Source organism: Ranitomeya imitator, chromosome 8 (genome assembly GCF_032444005.1).
Source record: "Ranitomeya imitator isolate aRanImi1 chromosome 8, aRanImi1.pri, whole genome shotgun sequence".
NCBI lineage: Eukaryota > Metazoa > Chordata > Amphibia > Anura > Dendrobatidae > Ranitomeya > Ranitomeya imitator.
In genome coordinates, this window is record NC_091289.1 from 19,108,428 (window position 1) to 19,128,973 (window position 20,546).

The following is a 20,546-nucleotide window of genomic DNA, read 5'->3' on the forward strand; positions in this document are numbered from 1 at the left end:
GGCTATATCTGGGTACTACTGATCAGCTGCTGATCAGCGGGAGTGCCTAAGGATAGGACATCAATAAAAAAGTAGTGGCCAACCCATTCAATTGGTTTGTTTTATCAACTTTTGTCTTCAACTGTAATATGGTTGTCTGGCATTAGAAAGAAAGGTCAGCTGTTTTTGTAAACCGCCTCATTATTTTTTGAGCTTGGTCTTGTATTGCAACTCCGTCCCATCAACTCATTTGGACTGTAATACAGTATCCATCTTGTGGACAAGTGTCTGTTTTTTTTTTGTAGGAAATGGCCCTTATTTGTATTCTTATGTGACCCATTTGAATCAAAAATTGAAGGTTGATCTAAAATAAAAATCTGTGACCCCTTTTACAGCAGAAGATAGAGGTTGACATGAAATTTGTTTGAACGAAATTGATCATTTGCTTGAAGATTTTATTTAGTAATTTAATGCTTTGTTGTTTTGTTTTTCGGCACCTCTTTTGCTTTACACACTGTTGATGTCATCGACTGGATGTAGGGCTTGTTGATATCTGTCAACTTATTCCGGAACACATCAATCTAAACACTCGAGAATCATCCACATGCGCAAAAACTGGTATTCCCCCCCGCGCAATCCAACTAGACGAATGCTGCGCTGTTTTCATTGCTGATTTTGTCGGGTTGTAATTTATTTTTACATGCCATGTGATGAGCAGACGGCGTCATTTAGAAAGAGTCCTAAATCATTGTTGAACTTGGGGGGAATGTTGGATATCTGCTCTTCATTATCTTCTCTTCTATTATTACAGACATCTCAACAGTGAGCATGCATTGGATGACAGGAGCACGGCTCAATGTCGAGTTCAGATGCAAGTTGTACAGCAATTAGAGTTACAGGTAAAACGCCGCCATCGTTTTGCTGCTTCCTTGTTTTCTCATTTAAATTTACCGGGATAGAGATTCTTTGTTTTTTTTCTTTTTCATTTTTTTTGTGCCTTTTTTTTATTGTGCTGCCTTCTGAATGTCATGAATATTTGAATTATCGTCGCTTAAAGAAAATTAGATTTGTCTTACATTTGCATCTTAAAGGAATAATTTAACAAAACATAACTAGTTCTTAAATGAATGTATTCTCAACATAACTGAAGACCATGTTTTATTTCATTGATGTTTAGTCTCTGGATCTCTAGAATGACTACATTTTACTCCTGTAGATCCCAAGGTTTTTTTTTTGTAAAGGTCCGTTGGCATGGGGCTATCCCAAACATATTCGCTATGGTGTATTTATTACCTGTAAACGACTAATTCATTGCACCCAACAGTAATCGTTAGCATTCCCTATTGTAGGTAGTTGTTCTCAATAAAGGCATCTAAGTGGTAACATTTCTCCTTGCACAGAGTGACATGCCAGTGTAAGGTGACTTTAAGGCCATGCAACGGATCTCTGGGAAAATTAAGAATGCAAATTGTCTCTTCTTAGAGGAAGAGGACTAGAACTCTAGCGCCACCTATTGGAAGTCGCAATCCTAAAAGTCGATATTGACACTTGCCACATGATTTTGGATAAAAGCCAAACCAGAATCTCACGTTGCAGACACATGTTTCAGGGTGTTGTCGCTCCTCAATTCAAAGCAAGATATCTGATCTGGCTGTATGAGAGTCCTGTGACTGTGGTCTCTAAGGGGTAACATTTCTCATTGCAGAGAGTGATATGCCTGGCATGCCAGTGCAAGGAGACTTATAGGCCATGCAATGCTCCTCTGGGAAATTAAGTATGCAAATTATCTCTTAAGAAAGGAAGAGGGCTTGAACTCTAGTGCCACATGTTAGAATTTGCAATCCTAAGTCAGTATAGTATTGCATGGCCTATAAGTCTCCTTGCAGTGGCATATCAGACTTGTCACTCTACGCAAGGAGAAACGTTAAACCTTTGAGCCCAGTCAGAGGCCTATCGTACTGCCAAATCAGATCTCATACTTTGAACTGAGGAGGGGCAACAACCTGAAACACAGTGTCTGCAAATTGAGAGTCTGGTTTGGCTTTTATCGCAAGTCATGTGGCAAAGCTCGTTAAAGGGTTGATAGTAACTTTTAGGATTGCTACTTCCTACAGGTGGCACTAGAGTTCAAGTCCTCTTCCTCTCTGAAGAGACGATTTGCATCAATAAGGGGTTTCAAGTCCAACAGATAAAGCTTTGCTAAACTTGCTGACTTTGGGATGAATAGTAATAATCTAATGTACATGGTGCTGTTCCAACTACCCAACAGCCATTGTCGAGAGACAAAGAAGAATTGGGCATGCTGAATTTCAATATGCCTGATCCTTTATTCCTATGGGATTTTAAAGGGTCTGGAAACAGCCTACGGTAGGTGCCTTTCCTGGATGACTTAAACTAGTAGGCTTAGCCCGAGTCAAGTGTGCATATTTATGGACAAGTCGTGGGTGAAATAATTTCTTGGCCACCTTAAAGGGTTAGTCCTGTCTTTTACTTTTATGGTGTATATAAAGGATGCCATAAATGTATGATAGATGTGTCTTTCTCAAGCATAGGGCTCCATCACAATCTTGTGTCCCACGAGAGTTGGCCACGCTTGCGCAGCTTGCTCTATTACTTTGCATCGGAGACACCATGTTTTTGGGACGCAGTAAAATATCTAAAATGTTGCTCCTTCAACTATTACAAATAATTTACAGTACTGGTCTCCTACTACAGGGTTCAGGGTCCTTTTGGGAGCCACCCTTATAGTTACACCTTAATAGTATTCATTCTTAGATTACACCACTCTTCAAACCAAGCACAATTGGAGAATAGTGGGGGGCAAAGAAAGAGCATGAAGATTATAGAATAGTGGCAAAGATGGGGCATGAAAATTGGAGAATAGTGGTGGCCATAGAAGGGGCATGAAGATTGGAGAATAGTGGTGGGCATAAAAGGGCATGAAGATTGGATAATAGTGGTGGGCATAAAAGGGGCATGAAGATTGGAGAATAGTGGTGGGCATGGAAGGGACATGAAGAGTAAATAGTGATGGACATAGAAGGGGCATGAAGATTGGAGAATAGTGGTGGGCATGGAAGGGACATGAAGAGTAAATAGTGATGGACATAGAAGGGGCATGAAGATTGGAGAATAGTGGTGGCCATAAAAGGGGCATGAAAATTGGATAATAGTGGTGGGCATAAAAGGGGCATGAAGATTAGAGAATAGTGGTGGGCAAAGAAGGGGCATGAAGATAGGAGAACAATGGGGCAAAGAAGGGGCATGAAGATTGTAGAATAGTGAGGGCAAAGAGGGGGCATGAAGATTGGAGAATAGTGGTGGGCTTAGAAGGGGCATGAAGATTAGATAATATGGGGGAGCAAAGAAGAGGCATGAAAATTAGAGAATAGTGGAACAAAGAATGGGCATGACGATTGGAAAATAGTGGGGGCATGAAGATTAGAGAATATTGGGGAGCAAAGAAGGGGCATGGAGATTGGAGAATAGTGGTGGTCAAAGAAGGGGCATGCAAATTGAAGGATAGTGGAGCGCAAAGAAAGGGCATGAAGAATGGAGAATAGTGGAGGGAAAATGAAGGGCATGAAGCTTGAGCACTATATCAGATACACTTTTAGCCATCCGCCTTATTAATCACATTTTTTTGTGACCAGTTACACGGAGAGTATCTTGCGTTCCAGCGCACAAACAATTACAATCGCTATTTCTTTCAGAGAGGGAGGGCGAATTGTCCCACGCTGCCATAAAGCGAGATAAGCCATCAGTGCTGCAATTTCTTTTATAACAATTTCATGGGTAAAACGAATCTTTAACAATAGTTACGTCGATTATGTTGTGTTCCAATTTAACAAAGTTGGCCGGTTGGCTGCCATAGTCGCGCCGCCTTGGCGAAAAGTGTGACATTAACCCCATGATTTCATGGACCCGCGGTAACTCTTGATTACGTTCAGTGTTGCGTAGTTGCCTCTGAATAAAACGACTGCTTTGTATGCAAGGCAGCAGTATGAAGATATATAGAGGGCCCTGGGCTAAATAGGGAAGATAATTACATTTGGAATTTTACAGAGTTTAAAGTCATTTGCAGCTTCAAATACCGTAGTCACCGAGAAATATCTGCAAAAACAGACTTAAACTTTCTGTTGTTACTTAAAAAAAAGAAAAAGGCATATATCTTTTTAATTACATAACATTTTAATTCCTATCTCAATTTGTCTTGTGTCATTTTTGGCTCCTACATGAATGTGGGCCTTTCTTTCTTACTTCCCTCCCACTGTACTCTTCATTAACCCAGTATGGCCTAATTTATTTCCCAGTATCGTAGTGTGAAGCGTAAATTATCGAGTCTTGCAGAAACAATTACAGGAGGAAGTTGGTGATGTGGTCATATAAATGGAAACCAACCACACACCAAGCAATTATGCACTTTTATTAAGATTTACAGCTGATATTTTAGAGTGGAAAGAATACATCAAACACTGGTTTTTCTCCAGCGAAATTTTAACACCACAAGTAGTTTTTACTGTTGTTCTAAATGGTCATTTCCGATTATTTCTTGTTCAAAAGAAAAATGAAAGGTCAATTTTATAATTTATAAGAATTTCTGGTCAAGCAGCAAAATTTTGTTTTATGATTTTACTATATTTAAATTTTTTTTTCCTTCTTTTAAATTGACTTATTTACACACAAATAACTTATGAAGTCTTCTTATAATAAAATGGATAAGTGCAGCGAACTTCCACCTCTAATGCAAAAGAGGATAGAAGTTGACCACAAAACAAAATTTATTTCTATTTTCTATTATTTAAGTCAGGTTTTGTGTTAAATTTTTTTTTTTATTTAAATAAAAATGAGAAATCTTGCTATTTGCACACTGGCCACTGGGGCATTTTTAGACTTTATCTTTCTGTTGTGTCAGGAATTAACACATGTACATTAGCAGCAATGGTCAGGCTCCGACTCTATCTTTTGTGTTGAAGCATGTAATGAGCGTGTGCAACGGTAATTGTGAATGGTGGATCCTCTGTTATCTACTGTATATAGAGGTGTTACCAGTCGTTGTACAGGAGGAGGAGGTGAGCTGTGACATCACCTATTGTGAATGGTGGATCCTGTGTTATCTACTGTATATAGAGGTATTAACAGTCATTATACAGGAGGAGGAGGTGAGCTGTGACACCATCTATTGTGAATGGTGGATCCTGTGTTATCTACTGTATATAGAGGTGTTTCTGTAATCCTGCCTTTTTTAAAGTTACTGAGAAGGGATTTCTAAGTGTATGTTATGAGTCCACTGTAGAAACTGTAAGACTTCAGTATTTTGTTTTACTCTAATAAAATAAAATGTTAGAAAAATGACTACAAATTCTTACTAAATGCGTGTAACATATAATCTTTCTAATGACACATGCCCTTACAGAGTTACAATACAAATAATGTCCCCTACCCAAATTCTGTCTGGAGCGAATCTCTGACCCTACAGTCTGATATAAGGTCTCCTAACACCACAGCGATGATCTGTGCGGTTGTGACTTACTAATGACAATAAGCAGTGAGAGCAGCCGCATTAAGGCAAGTGGTCTACGATGACCCGAGGCGTAATAATGTCTCATAATTTCCTCATGTATCGTTCATGCATTCTTTCACTTAAATTAATTTTATGCAGAATCGTTGTACAATGTCATAATGTATGCAATGAAATCCCGATCAGGTATCAGTCCTCTGCTCCACGCCGGGGAAGTTGTGAAGGTCTATTATTGAGGCCATTCTGCATGCACAAGTTCAATTAACTTTTCTTGCTGATGCCATGCAAAAAATATATTTCTATCCTCTGTTTCCGATGCTCAGCAACATGAGAAATATGTTAAGCATTAAACTACAACTACATCCAAAATATGTTGCAAATTTACCATTTTTTATGTAGAACTGACCACTAGCTCAGCATTCTCACATGTATGTGTGTAGATAGAAGAACCAGGGATTCTTTAAGGACCTAAGTTAAGTGATATAACTCATAGGCGCTCCATACTTCTCAAAAAAAAAGTTAAATGCAAAATTCAAGTGAGTCTGTCAGCAGAAAATGACTGTTCAAACCAAGCAAAAGCTCTGGGGTTCACTTTTGACGTGGTCTAGCCCACCTCATATTTCTATAAACCCTGATCAAGGAAGAAGGGGGGGGATATAGATGCAAGACAAGTAAGTGGGATGGTGCACTGAGCTCCTCGGCCTCACCAAGAGTGCACAGAGTGTTTGGTTTGAAAAGTAATTTTCTGCTGACATACTCAAATATAATTTTTTGTTTTAAAAGGTTCTCATAATTAATAGCTATAGGAATAAAATGAAAGTGGTTCTGAGAGAGTGGAACACTGATGGGAAATGTGATCCACTCTCATTGTGCCAATTGACCGGAGTCTTTGGTTGACCGCCATGCCTTCTTTATTAGCAGCTTGTCCACTTCTTCATCTATAGAATGTGAAAGCCCTGCCCCGAATAAAGAGAAGCTTATCAAAGCTATATCCTTATAAATTTTTTCATCATGGCTAAACAGAATATATTAGTAAAAGAAAAAGGGTAATGAAACATTTTGAGGTTACGTTCCTACAAAGAGGAAGATCCCATAGCAAGATCAAAATGGGCGTAGGAAAGCAGAGGCAGGAGATTGACATCTCAGGTGGACTTGAGCCATCTATGTAATATGTGAACGTCCATTTATCAAATTTTCTTGATGGCCCTGGTTCCCCCAGAAAATTTCTGAAACGAGTGGCCTCATTAAAGTCAACAGTCTTAATGCTAAACTCATGCTCCCAATCGGGAACCATAACAGCTGTTGATCATTGTGGTTTTGTCCTGATGAAGAGGTTTGTAAACCTTGAAACGTGTTGACGAAATGAACAGCATTCACGCTTCATCTTTGTCTTTTATCGTACGTTTGGACTCTGAACCATCGTATTCATCATCTATTATAACAGCTGCTTTGGCCCAGGCAGGAGAGTGACCCAACTTTGAAAGGTTCCTGGCCCAGCCATTGGTTTTAGAATCTTAAATGGGCTGTCTCTTGAAGACGATTCCTGTTCATATATCCTACAGTGGCATAAGGACTCGGGACACTCCTCTGAGTCAGAACAGAGAGCCACTTTGAAAGAGTGACTTCCACTCCCACTCAGATGGACTTGAGCCAACTATGTGTTACATGGATGTTCTTTTATAAAACGACTTGTTGGCCTTGGTTCACCATGAAAAATTATTTGGTTCTGAAAGAGGTGACCTCGTTAGTCAACCCCCTTAATACTTGGCTCGTTTCCCTGTGCACCATAACAGACATGTAGTTTTGTTCAGTGTCCATCTAGGAATCGGTTGAGTATCACAATGGTGGACACATACAGAGGAGATCCCTGTGTAACAACAATATATGGGCCCTTTGCAGTCCATTAGCTCTTAATAATGCACAATTCCACCTATTTTGGAGGTGGTGGGCCCCCTTACCTCTTGAGCCTCTGCATAGCTTGCACCAATAATATGTCCACCATGGATTATGAGAGCCCACACTCCATCCGGCAGAAATACATGGCCCACACACTCCATCCGAACAGGTTATTTGTGATACATCCCATAGGAAATAGACACTAGTGCCAAATAATTGGTTCCAAAATCAAATTGCCGTTCATGGGGAGTTTTTTTTAATAGGGGCCAGGTGCCATGTATGAGAGCCTGGGCCCAATTTTGGATTTATTTATACTGGGTGGGCCAGTCTACCCTTGTGGACTTCATATCGGTCACCCGGTAGTTTTTCATTTTATATGTTATTTTGCTGATTACATGCTCATTCTGGGTCTTTAAATCCCTCCTTGTTGATCATCTTGTTGTAATTATATGCTCATTCTTAGCCTTTAAACCCCTCCTTGGTGATCATCCTATTGTCCATTATAATCCACAATTCAAAAGAAAAAAAAAATCCAAGAGCTGTAGGCATTCTCGGTTCAGCAGCATATCTGATTTGAGCTGGTATTGATATTATATGATTGAACGAGTGTAATGGCGGCGCAACGTCAGAGACATTGGGTTGAGAATTATAAAAGTCATTTTGTTCGAGTAACGTTCAATCAACTGTGAGGACAAAAATACAAATAAAATGGCTGCAATGATTGCATTCCCGTATCTTGTTAAGGGCACATACTAATATGAATTAAATTGAAGCCTCAGGTGACGCGGCATCCTCTATATCATCCCTCCCCCGGCAAGATTAATTATGTGCATTTCAGGATAATTTCAATGTCTTCCCGGACATTTCTGTAGAATCGAGTGCATATAGAAATTGTTTATCAGCGATATTACCGGCACGCTGACATTTAGTCGCAGGTTCTGAACGCCGGCTGTGGCCTGTTAAGTTGGTCATTAGACCTTTAATTTTCTGTTCCCATTTTGTGCAATAGACCGGCTAAATTCCTTAAAGGGCATATCCATATTTACAACTAATTTTGCTTATTGCTCCTATGGCTCAAAAACAAAAATTAAAGCCAATAGCGCGTATATAAATCCCCTTGTATCTTCTGTCTTCAGCTCATGTGGAGACTTGTATGTCTCCATGGTTACAGACTACAAAATAAACCAGCAAGGAGTAGGGGAGAGATGGGGGGGGGGAGTATGACTACGCAAGGCTTGTTTGTAGTCTGTAACCAAGGAAACACATTGGTTTGCATTGGAGCTTTGTTACCTTGCACTATTTTTTTTTTTCAATCATGACTATTTTATCTTTAGTTTAGCCTTAAAAGTTGCTACAAAGATTATATTTATGAAAAGGGAACTAAGACTAATGACCTATCCTTGCGGATATCAAATATTGGGAGTTTTCTAACTCCTAACACTAATGCATAGCCGACACCTGGAGCTGCAGCCGACGGGAGAACACCGTGTACGGCACAGCTCCATACACGGTCTAGTGGCTGTTCTCTTGTACTGCAGCTTAAATCACATTCACTTCAATAGGAGCTGAGCTGCATTACCCAAGAATGGCCACTAGACAGTGTTTGGAGCTGTGGTATTTAGCTATGTACGCTGCGAACATCCACCACGATATCAGCCAGTTGCAGACATATCGGCGGTGTAACCTGTGCAGCCAAACAGGGGCCCCACTTACACCTTTAAAGCTGGTGGAATTGTGCATTATGAGGAGCTGTTGAACAGTAAAAGGCCCATATACTGTTCTTGCACAGGGTTCTGTCTGTGTCCACCATTGGTATCAGCTGATCAGTGGGAGTCTCCACCCCTGATATATTGATGACCTCTCTTAAGAATAGGTCATCAACATCTTCGCTCTAGGTATACAGAGTATTATTGTAAACTTCTACCAATTTTCGTATCAAGATGGTTCTTCATCTTGATTTGGCCACTAGGTGGCACAATATTATTGTTTTATCTAGAAATATTCATTCTTATTCATTTCTTACCTTGCAGCTTTCCAAAGACAAAGACCGGCTGCAAGCCATGATGACGCATTTACATGTGAAGTCAACAGAACCCAAAGCAAGCCCCCAACCTGTAAGTATCTTTTTTTATGATGGGCGGGGGGGGGGAGTAGGGTAAATTAATTCTGTAGTGATGTCTCCATACCGATGTAGAGCTGAAAGGGTCTACTTTTATATTGTTTCCTCTATTGCAATTAAATTGATATTGGGTGTGGTCATTTTTTTCGCACATTGAACTTTACTATGGTCACCTGTACTTGTTTTAAGGGAAAAAATGGGAAGCAGAAGAGTTCAAAACGCTAAACCACTTACTTATTGTATGAAACTCCTACCCTTGGCACCCCATTATTGGTCAAGTCAAATATGCAGGTAGATTTCTATAAGGGGGAATGGCTGTAAGGTTACAGCTGTTCCCTCCATGAAACAACCTAATCTACAATGGCCGCTCTGCCCATAGACTGCTGACATGCCACTCTCCATAACTCCTATAGACTTTTATAGAGTGAGGGCCACATACATGTACTAATGAAGATCCCATGATTCCCTTTTACCTGATAGATGACCTTCTCTAAAGTGGGGCCACTTCTTAACAGGCATTTATGGCATATCTTTTATATAGAGAAATATCCCTTCAAAAAGAACCTGTCATTTGGTTAAAAGTGGCCATTTTGTGTTCTTATTTTATTCCTGCTGCTCCGTTGAGCATTCCACTTTTTTCTTTGTTTAAATCCGCCATGCGGTTGCAGAGTTGTAGGCTTTTTTATGTAGTGCACATTTTTATGGTCTTTACTAAGGGGTGTGGCTCACAGGGTAATAATGCAGAGGAGCCTAAAGACACGCCCAGGAGGATCCTGTAAGCCACGCCAAATAAAAAGGCCCATATCTGTGGAAATGTATGGTGGATTTAAAAAAAAGAAAAAAGTGGAATATTATTATTATTTATTTATATAGCACCATTAATTCCATGGTGCTTTACATGAGAAGGGGTTACATCAAAATACAAATATCGCTTACAGTAAACAAAACTAACAATAACAGACTGATACAGAGGGGCGAGGACCCTGCCCTTGCCGGCTTACATTCTACAGGATTATGGGGAAGGAGACAGTAGGTCGAGGGTTGCAGTAGCTCCAATGGTGTTGAGGTGGCCATGTGGTCTTTACAGGCTGTAAGCTTCCTTGAAGAGGTTTTCAGGTTTCTTTTGAAGGATCCAAAAGTGGTGGATAACCAGATGTGTTGGGGCACAGAATTCCAGAGGATGGGGGATATTCGGGAGAAGTCTTGGAGGCGATTGGGTGAGGAGCGAATAAGCGTAGAGGAGAGAAGGAGGTCTTGGGAGGACCGGAGATTACGTGAGGGAAGATATTGAGAGATTAGTGTGGAAATATACGGAGGAGAAAGGTTATGGATGGCTTTGTAGGTCAGTGTTAGTAATTTAAACTGGATACGCTGGGAAATTGGGAGCCAGTGAAGGGATTTGCAAAGAGGGGAAGCAGAGGAGTAGCGAGGAGAGAGATTAATTAGCCGGGCAGCAGAGTTAAGGATGGACTGGAGGGGTGCAAGAGTGTTAGAAGGTAGGCCACAGAGGAGTATGTTGCAGTAGTCCAGGCGGGAGATGATTAGGGCATGCACAAGCATTTTGGTAGAGTGTGGGTTGAGGAAAGGACGGATTCTGGAAATATTTTTGAGCTGGAGGCGACAGGAGGTGGCAGTAAGTGTAAAATAAGACCAAAAGCTAGACACTTTTCTTTGTCATTATGAGGATCCAGGAGGAAATGACAATCCAATTATATAAAGTCATCTCCATGAGTGCTTAAAGGTACCTTCACACTGAACGATATCGCTAGCGATCCGTGACGTTGCAGCGTCCTGGCTAGCGATATCGTTCAGTTTGACAGGCAGCAGCGATCAGGCCCCTGCTGTGCCATTGTTTGTCGCTGCAGAAAGTCCAGCACTTTGTTTCGTCGCTGGACTCCCTGCAGACATCGCTGAATCGGCGTGTGTGACGCGATGTCTTCACTGGTAACCAGGGTAAACATCGGGTCACCAAGCGCAGGGCCGACAGCGGAATGTAAGTATGTACTGTTTGTTTGTTTTTACTTTTACGCTGGTAACCCGGGTAAACATCGGGTTACTAAGCGCGGCCCTGTGCTTAGTAACCCGATGTTTACCCTGGTTACCGGCATCGTTGGTCGCTGGAGAGCTGTCTGTGTGACAGCTCTCCAGCGACCAAACAGCGACGCTGCAGCGATTGACATCATTGTCGGTATCGCTGCAGCGTCGCTTAGTGTGACGGTACCTTTACTTGTTTCTCAAGGGTAACGTATCGTTAAAGGTGGACTGGTCCATAATTTTGTTAATTTCTTTATTTTTGTTTCTGACGTTTATACCACTTTTCTTTTGCTCAGGACCTCCCAATAAACATTTTTTACAATTTTTTTTCAATTTTTTAAGGGTGCGTTAACATTATCTTTCCTACTTGCTCCACACAGTGCTTCTTTATTATAAGCACACGGGCAGCATATTTTTGACTGCAAAATGAATAGCTTTGGAATTCATGCACAGCGGGCTTTCTTTTGAGGAAAGTCTAATATTTCCGCACAGCGCTTTTATAACCATTTATTTAGAGTCCAAAGCGAACCTTTGACAGGTTGAACGTTGTTACAAGCGAACATAAAGCTCACTGATATGTAAACCGACAATAGACTGCCTGTGTGAGGTTTGCTATTGTCAGATGCACAGATTGTTTGGATTAGTCTATGTAAATTTATGGTTGTACCACCCTTTGGAGATTGGGGAGGGGTGGGGAGAGAAAAATCACATTTGTATATGAAAAGTGTCTTCGCTTGCAGGCAATCAACTCCAAACCTATTTTTTTTATTGAGTTCTTTTTTTTCCCTCCTCTTCCATTTTTATAAGGGTGAGTAGCGTGCGGCATTGTTTGCTCGCTGTCTGCTCGATTTCTATGATCTTTTGAGCAAGCTGTATAGAATATTTTACGTAGTGATGTGATAAATTTCAATTACAAGAGCGTTGAGACAGATATAAAAATATTGGAAATGTGATTGCTAGGCATCGGAATAACAAAAGTAGTAAAAAAATTAAATTCATGAGTTTGTTATTACCGTAGTTATATTTTGATTGGATAGGAAAGTGAAGCATCTCCAGGATTTGTTATGTACAGTAACTTTTTGGCATATGATTCTTATGAAAGTGGTGAGAAGATATTTTTCATTTTATTCAGCTTTGAAGGGTTATGGAATCAAAGCTGTATGCTTTATTAGGCAATGTGAACCTCATGGGCGGGTCTTTAGAATCTTCTTTATTAGCCTTAGAAGAGTCACTGTAAAGTTCTTACTTTACCTTATGTAATGTATCCAGGTTCTATATGACCGGACATTTTTTGAATAATTGATGTAGAAATAGGGTTACTCTTTAGAAAAATGCAATTTATGGCCAGCTACTGAGTCTTCAGCTCATAAATGGAATGGAATTCGCTCAAAATAAAGCAACTTGTTCAGAGTTAATTTTAGGCAAAAGCTAAATCTGCTGACATACTCCTTAACTCATGAATAAAAATGAGCGAATAGGTTAGAGGGAATGGTCAAATTTTACAAAAAAAAATTGTCTGCCACTTTTCTGTTTTGTAAATAGCTGAGGAAGTTGGGAAAAATACTTACCTTGCCACTCACCTGTCCTGCAGCTGTAGCCCTCCTTCGAGTCCTATGCACAGCTTCTTGCGGTACCTTCACTTTGCACTGGGGCTTCTGGCGCCAAGAAGGTCTCTGACGTTACGGCACACTGCACTGGCTATGTCTTGGCAACATATGTCATGACGTCAGTGCTGCAAGCCCCTCTACATAGTGAAGAGAATGTCCATCGCAATGCCAACGGAAAGAAGAAGCCGGAGGCTAATGGACAACGGAAAGAAACCGGAGGCTACTGTACATAGGAGCAGAAGGGTGGATGCAGCATTGGGACTGGGGAGCAGCGAGACTATTATTTATTTACTAGATGGTGGCCCGGTTCTAATGCATCGGGTATTCTAGAATATTCTGACTGACAGAACTATGTCGCACTGTGACTGACTGAACGTGTTCAGTAAACGTGAGTGAACTATGTCGCACTGTAACTGACAGAACGTGTTCAGTAAAGGTGACTGAACTATGTGGCACTGTGACTGACAGAACTTGTTCAGTAAAGGTGACTGAACTGCGTAGCACTGTGACTGACAGAACTTGCTCAGTAAAGGTGACTGAACTACTTGGCACTGTGACTGACAGAACTTGTTCAGTAAACGTGACTGAACTACGGCCGGACTGCGCCTGTCACTGATTTGTCGCGGGCAATCAACGATGCGGGATTACCGTTACAGATAGAATTAGATGATTATATAGTAGATATTTTTACACTCTCCGTTTTTTGAACAGACCATAGAACATAATCTAAAACATTTGATTTGCATGTAGCAAATTTGAAAAAATTGGAAAATTTTTGGTTAATCCCAACCACAAAATAGGGACACTGATCATTTCTAGATGGATTTTGTCTCTCTTGATTTTGTTTATTGTAAGAATAGTTCTTTTTCAGATGTGGTTATTTCCATGTTTCAATAATTATTTCAGCTGTCAATGTGAGATGACAGCACTTCACAGCTCACATGCATCTAGTATGTACTGTAAAAACACAACATTTCAACAGTTGGCTTAAGGTACCGTCACATTAAGCGACGCTGCAGCGATATAGGCAACGATGTCGATCTCTGCAGCGTCGCTGTTTCGTCGTTGTGTGGTCGCTGGAGAGCTGTCACACAGACAGCTCTCCAGCGACCAACGATGCCGAAGTCCCCTGGTAACCAGGGTAGACATCGGGTTACTAAGCGTCACCGCTGTGCTCTGCTTTACGGCCGACCGGCGCTGACACAGTGCAGGGAAGCTGAGGCCGGGGGACAGACACCGGAATGTAAGTATGTAGTGTTTTTTTTTTAACTTTTACAATGGTAACCAGGGTAAATATCGGGTTACTAAGCGCTGCCCTGCGCTTAGTAACCCGATGTTTACCCTGGTTACCAGTGTGTGACGCCGATTCAGCGATGTCAGCGGGTGATCCAGCGATGAAATAAAGTTCTGGCCTTCTAGCTCCGACCAGCGATCTCACAGCAGGATCCTGATCGCTGCTGCGTGTCAAACACAACGATATCGCTATCCAGGACGCTGCAACGTCACGGATCGCTATCGTTCTAAAGTCGCTCAGTGTGAAGGTACCTTAACTTGTCTGTTTGCAACGTAAATAAAAAAAACAATATAATCTCTAAGGACAAATTTGTTGGATCAGACAACATTGTGTACAATGCTGGTCATCTCATTCTAAAACCTTGTGATGTTGAGACAACTGCTTAAGCAACATCTGCTAAGGCTGCAACATTTCATGAGCATAACCTAAGGAAGGGATTTGGAATTACCAAATTTGATGCCACTTCTTCCCCATGTGCCTGCAGTTAATAGATATCCCTTCTTAGCCATAGATTAATGTTGCAGCTTTTCATATTGGACTAATCTGTTTTGGAAAAATGGGAATGATCTGGCCAATTTTTTATTTTTTTTTTCAATGACTTCTCCAAGGTCTAGTAGATAAAATAGATTCACGAAAAATCTTCCATACCCAATGAATTTTTGTGTTTAAGGTTTTGTTTCTCCGCACAGGATGAGGATCGTTGACTAAAGTTGATTAGGTCTATTATTTTTATAAAAAAGAAGAGAATGTCCAGCTTCACCGAATCCGTAAAAAAGAGTTTTCTTTATTCACAAACTTTAAACATGGAGGATACAGACTTCAGCACGAACCATATGGGTAAGAATCTCAACGCGTTTCTGGAGACTAAACTCCCTTAATCATCTTGTCTTGATTAAGGGAGCTTAGTCTCCAGAAATGCGTTGAGATTCATACCCATATGGTTCGTGCTGAAGTCTGTATCCTCCATGTTTAACGTTTGTGAATAAAGAAAACTCTTTTTTACGGATTCGGTTAAGCTGTACATTCTCTTCTTTTTTGGACTTTATACGCCTGGACACAGCGGGTCCGTGCTACCGAGGTTTGGTTTATGCATCACAGATGAACTGGTTTTTCCTTCTTTCTATTATTTTTATAACGAATTAGTATACTTAATTTTCCTGTCCGTTGCTAATTTTTGAATTTTTTTTTCCTGTGCAAAATTAAGGCAATAAACACCATTCCATGTATATGCTCTGGATGGAGGCGCACAGAGTCCAAATAACCAACCTTGGATACTCTTGTTTGCCACATAAAGAAAGCTTTTAGTTATTACTTTAATAATCTAGCAATAGTGGGGGTTTTTTGTTTTTATTTTTGGCAGATTTGTGCTGAATCCATAGGGGAAAAAAAACTTTTGCATGCCTTGTTGGAGGCACAAAGAGTATAGGCTTACAAACTATGGATTTTATTTCAATGATGATAGAGATGAGCAAATCGATTCCCACTACCGTGGTCTTTCAGTAGACAGTGACCAACAGACCAGAGTGATGAGAACCTTGTTGTAGCGGCTTAGATCCCCAGTGTCTCTTTTGATTGGTTACTCACTCATGATCCGGCCCCTGAGGCACTGGGAATCCAAATAGTTGGGAGGCAGTTATTATTATTATTATTTATTGTTATAGCACCATTTATTCCATGGCGCTTTACATGTGAGGAGGGGTATACATAATAAAAACAAGTACAATAATCTGAAACAATACAAGTCATAACTGGTACAGGAGGAATGAGGACCCTGCCCGTGAAGGCTCACAATCTACAAGAGATGGGTGAGGATACAGTAGGTGAGGATAGAGCTGGTCATGCAGCGGTTTGGTCGATCGGTGGTTACTGCAGGTTGTAGGCTTGTCTGAAGAGGTGGGTCTTCAGGTTCTTTTTGAAGGACCTGAAGGACCCAGTTCACAGGGTTCTTGCTCAGTGGACGCGGGTTACTGTAACAGGGTCCTGCAAATTGATTCGTTCATCTCTAATCGATACCTAGAACACAGATCTGTAATATATCCGTGTGCATGGGCCCCAATGGAGAAAAAAAAACATTGAAATGAACAGTTCATGATTTGCTTCCATGAGACACTTGAGGTGTCTATAAAAAAAAAACAGAACTATATTTTAATTAGAAAAGTTGTCAACAACATTTTGTATATTGTATCTAGGGGATAATTGCTTTTTCACTATTCCCAAACGTCACACAACTGTCATCCATGAAAAGAGGCAATATAATTTTTTTTCTAATGGCTGAGCAGTAATTAAGTTTTTCCGACAGTGCACCAATTCAGACTTGACCTAAAACATTTAAAATAACATTTTCAAATCAATTGCTTGGTTAAATATTCCATTCTGTATACTGTATTTCTTTTCTCTGTAAGCGGAAAGCAATTAAGGATATATATATATATTCCCCCCACCCCCCAAAAAAAGACAGAAACAAAAATATACAATAAATAGAAATAAGCATTAGCAATTAAACGCTCCATAAAACTATGCTGGAACATTGGTTCAATAATAATGTAACATTAAATAGTTGAATTATATGGTTTAGATGTTTGTGCAGCCAGCAAAACCAGCATAGAAAAAAGCGTCGATAAATACTTCCATTGTTTTTAACTTGCGTTAGCAATTTTTATATTTAAGAAGGGTGTAAATGACTATGGTCTTAAAATTTGTGTTACTAGTTAATTTCTAATAGCATTTTTTTTTTTTGGGTGATTTGCCAAATTGTAGTTTTGTGCAATTATTTAAACCCTTCAAATATTTACATAATTGAGTAAATATTAAAAAAATTCAAATAAATAAAGTTAAATGCAATACTATGATATCTATGGGAAAATAAGAAACGTAGTAAATAAAAATACAGCGCCATGTTATTTGTTAAAATATCAAAAAATAAAGTATACGTACAGCGCCATACTATGGGAAAATAAAAAAAAATAAAAGACTCAGTGTCAGAATACCTACAAAAAAATTAGAAAGTAAATAAAATAAAAATACAGCATCGTGCTATCTAAAAATAAATAAATAAATAAAACATAAAAAAAAGTAAAAATACAATACCATGCCATCTATGGGAAAATATATAAAAAAAAAGAAGATACCATTTAATCTAATAGAAAATATAAGAAATATCCAAAAAATGAAAACTCTGCGCCATATTACTTAAAAAGATATACGACCTATAAAAAAAAGTTAAAATACAGTGTGAGGCTATCTAGAGGAAAATACAAAAAAATGTAAAAAAAATAAAATAAAAATTCAGTGCCATGCTTCCTATATATATATATATATATATATATATATATATATATATATATATATATATATATATATATATATATATATATATATATATAAAATACAATATTTTGCTATCTGAAAAAAAAATATAAAGTAAAAATACAATACCATGCTATCTATGGAAAAATATATATTAAAAAAATATATAGTAACAAATATCTAAATGAAAATATAAGAAATAAAAATTCTGTGCTATACTACCTACAAAAAAGAGAAAAAAATAAAATACAGCAACTATTTTAGGGTAGTTTGTTGGCTATTATCTAAGAACTTGAAAATTGTAATTTCACATAAAAATGCTATTTTTTATTTTTTTTTTACCAGTGACCTCAAATGACAGGAGTTGTCTCTTTAAAATTGTCATCTCGCTTCTACTAACTGCTCATCTATCCATGTTACCGTCTCCAATCTTTTGTGATTAAAGCCCAGAATTTCAGTGCAATTAAATCATCAATTCTGACCCTAAGCAGACTGGCGCGGCTAATAGCAGAAATCTGTGCCCTGGAGCATGCAGGAGAACACCGGGCTGGCCAATTTTGTTGGTCGGGGTGCTGTGTTCGGTTAATGCTACGCCCCTTAAAAGGGTTAAAACTCATCTTTATTTAAGTAAAGATATAAGCACGTCTTCATGATCTCTGGCTCGTCTTCTCATGTAATACATTTAGGAAAAACAAAAAAGATACAATTATGTGTACTAAGCGGGACAGTTAATGGAAATCCATTTTGATTAGGGGTTTACATCACTGCCTGTTTATGAAAATTACTGATGACTCATTCATCATTTTATAAAGATGTTGTAGCCAACAAGGAAAGAGCTTGAGATCTTCGTCATATTGACATGTAATTCACAAATTGAGTGCAGAGACTAAAGAAAATGAAAAAAAAAAATGTAAATAATATGAATATGAATTCTGTTTGGGAATATGATAAAAAAATATTTTAATACAAGTTTTTGATCCTATTTAGAGATGGGGAGTTGGTAACGGAGACTGGTGTGAATAACAACAAAATGAACGTAGTCTTACCAGGCCATGCCCCAAATGATGCTAGAAGTCGAATTTCCCTGTGGCTCCTATATAGAGCCATATGTACAGTATGTGGGAGGTGTACAGAATTCTTTGTTTCTCTACAGGGAGTGGGTGCAGCTTTTTATTTCAATACAGGGAGTTGGGCGGGTCTTTGTCTCTCTACAAGAAGTGAGGGATGGTCTTTGTCTCTCTACAAGAAGAGTGGGAAGGTCTTTGTCTCTCTTCAAGAAGAGTGGGAAGGTCTTTGTCTCTCTACAAGAAGTGAGGGACGGTCTTTGTCTATCTACAAGAAGAGTGGGAAGGTCTTTGTCTCTCTGCAAGAAGTGAGGGAAGGTCTTGGTCTCTCTACAGAAAGTGGGGGTGAGTCTTTGTTTCTCTACAAGAAGTGGGGGCGGGTCTTTGTTTCTCTACAAGAAGTAGGGGTGGGTCTTTGTCTTTACAGAAGTAGGGGTGGGTTTTTGTCTCCAGGAGAAGTAGGGGTGGGTCTTTGGCTCTCCATGAGAAGTGGGGGCGGGTCTTTGTCTCCAGAAGTAGGGGTGGGTCTTTGTCTCTCCAGGAGAAGAGGGGGCGGGTCTTTTTCTCTCCAGAAGTAGGGGTGAGTCTTTGTCTCTCCAGGAAAAATGGAGGCTGGTCTTTGTCTCTGCAGGAGAAGTAGGGGTGGGTCTTTCTCTCTGCAGGAGAAGTGGGGGGTCATTGTCTCTCCAGGAGAAGTAGGGGTGGGTCTTTGTCTCTCCAGGAGAAGTAGGGGTGGGTCTTTGTCTCTCCAGGAGAAGTTTGGGTGGGTCTTTATCGCTCTACAGAAAGTGGGGGTGGGTTTTTATCTACAAGAAGTGGGGGCAGGTCTTTCCAGAGGAAGTAGGGGCGGGTATTTGTTTCTCTACAGGAAGTGGGGGTGGGTCTTTGTCTTTCCAGAAGTAGGGGTGGGTTTTTGTCTCCAGGAGAAGTGGAGGTAAGTCTTTGTCTCTCCAGGAGAAGAGGTGGTGGGTCTTTTTCTCTCCAGGAGAAGTGGGGGCGGGTCTTTGTCTCCAGGAGAAGAGGGGGCGGGTCTTTTTCTCTCCAGAAGTAGGGGTGAGTCTTTGTCTCTCCAGGAAAAATGGGGGCTGGTCTTTGTCTCTGCAGGAGAAGTAGGGGTGGGTCTTTGTCTCTCCAGGAGAAGTAGGGGTGGGTCTTTGTCTCTCCAGCAGAAGTTTGGGTGGGTCTTTATCTCTCTACAGAAAGTGAGAGTGGGTTTTTATCTACAAGAAGTGGGGGCAGGTCTTTGTCTTTCCAGAGGAAGTAGGGGCGGGTATTTGTTTCTCTACAGGAAGTGGGGGGTATTTTGTCTAGCTTCAAAAAAGTAGGGGTGGGTCTTTGTTCTCTACATGAAGTTGGGACAGGTCCTTGTGTTTTCCCAGGAAGTAGGGGTGGGTCTTTGTTTCTCTACAGGAGTTGGGGCTGGGTTTTTGTATCTGCACAGGTAGTGGGGGTGAGTCATTGTGTCTTTAGGAACTTGCCACAGAGATTTGTCTCTGCTTCTAGTTTCCTGACTGTTGAATTGCATACTGGCATAACAGACAGGCTTTCTGTTCAGGCTAGACAAGCCAGTGGTTAATGTCAGGAGAAATGCATGCTAAATAGTGAGGCAGAGGAAGTTCCAGTAGCTACAGTGCTGATAGAATGCTGATGAAGAGGTATAACTAATTTAAATACTAGATGACAGCAGAGGATGAGAATCGATTAGCTGTAACTTGTAAGTAATGTG

At 40.0% G+C, this 20,546-nt stretch overlaps 1 protein-coding gene across 19 annotated transcripts in view; it reads left to right on the plus strand.

The window, feature by feature from the left end:
• FOXP1 (forkhead box P1) overlaps positions 1–20,546 on the plus strand; it is a 704,299-nt gene that overhangs the window by 648,301 nt on the left and 35,452 nt on the right. For all 19 annotated transcript variants that reach the window (XM_069736485.1, XM_069736483.1, XM_069736488.1 and 16 more), the window contains 2 exons: positions 791–878; positions 9,427–9,510. In XM_069736485.1, coding sequence (XP_069592586.1) covers positions 791–878; positions 9,427–9,510 — 172 coding nt within the window. The remainder of the gene's footprint in view (positions 1–790; positions 879–9,426; positions 9,511–20,546) is intronic.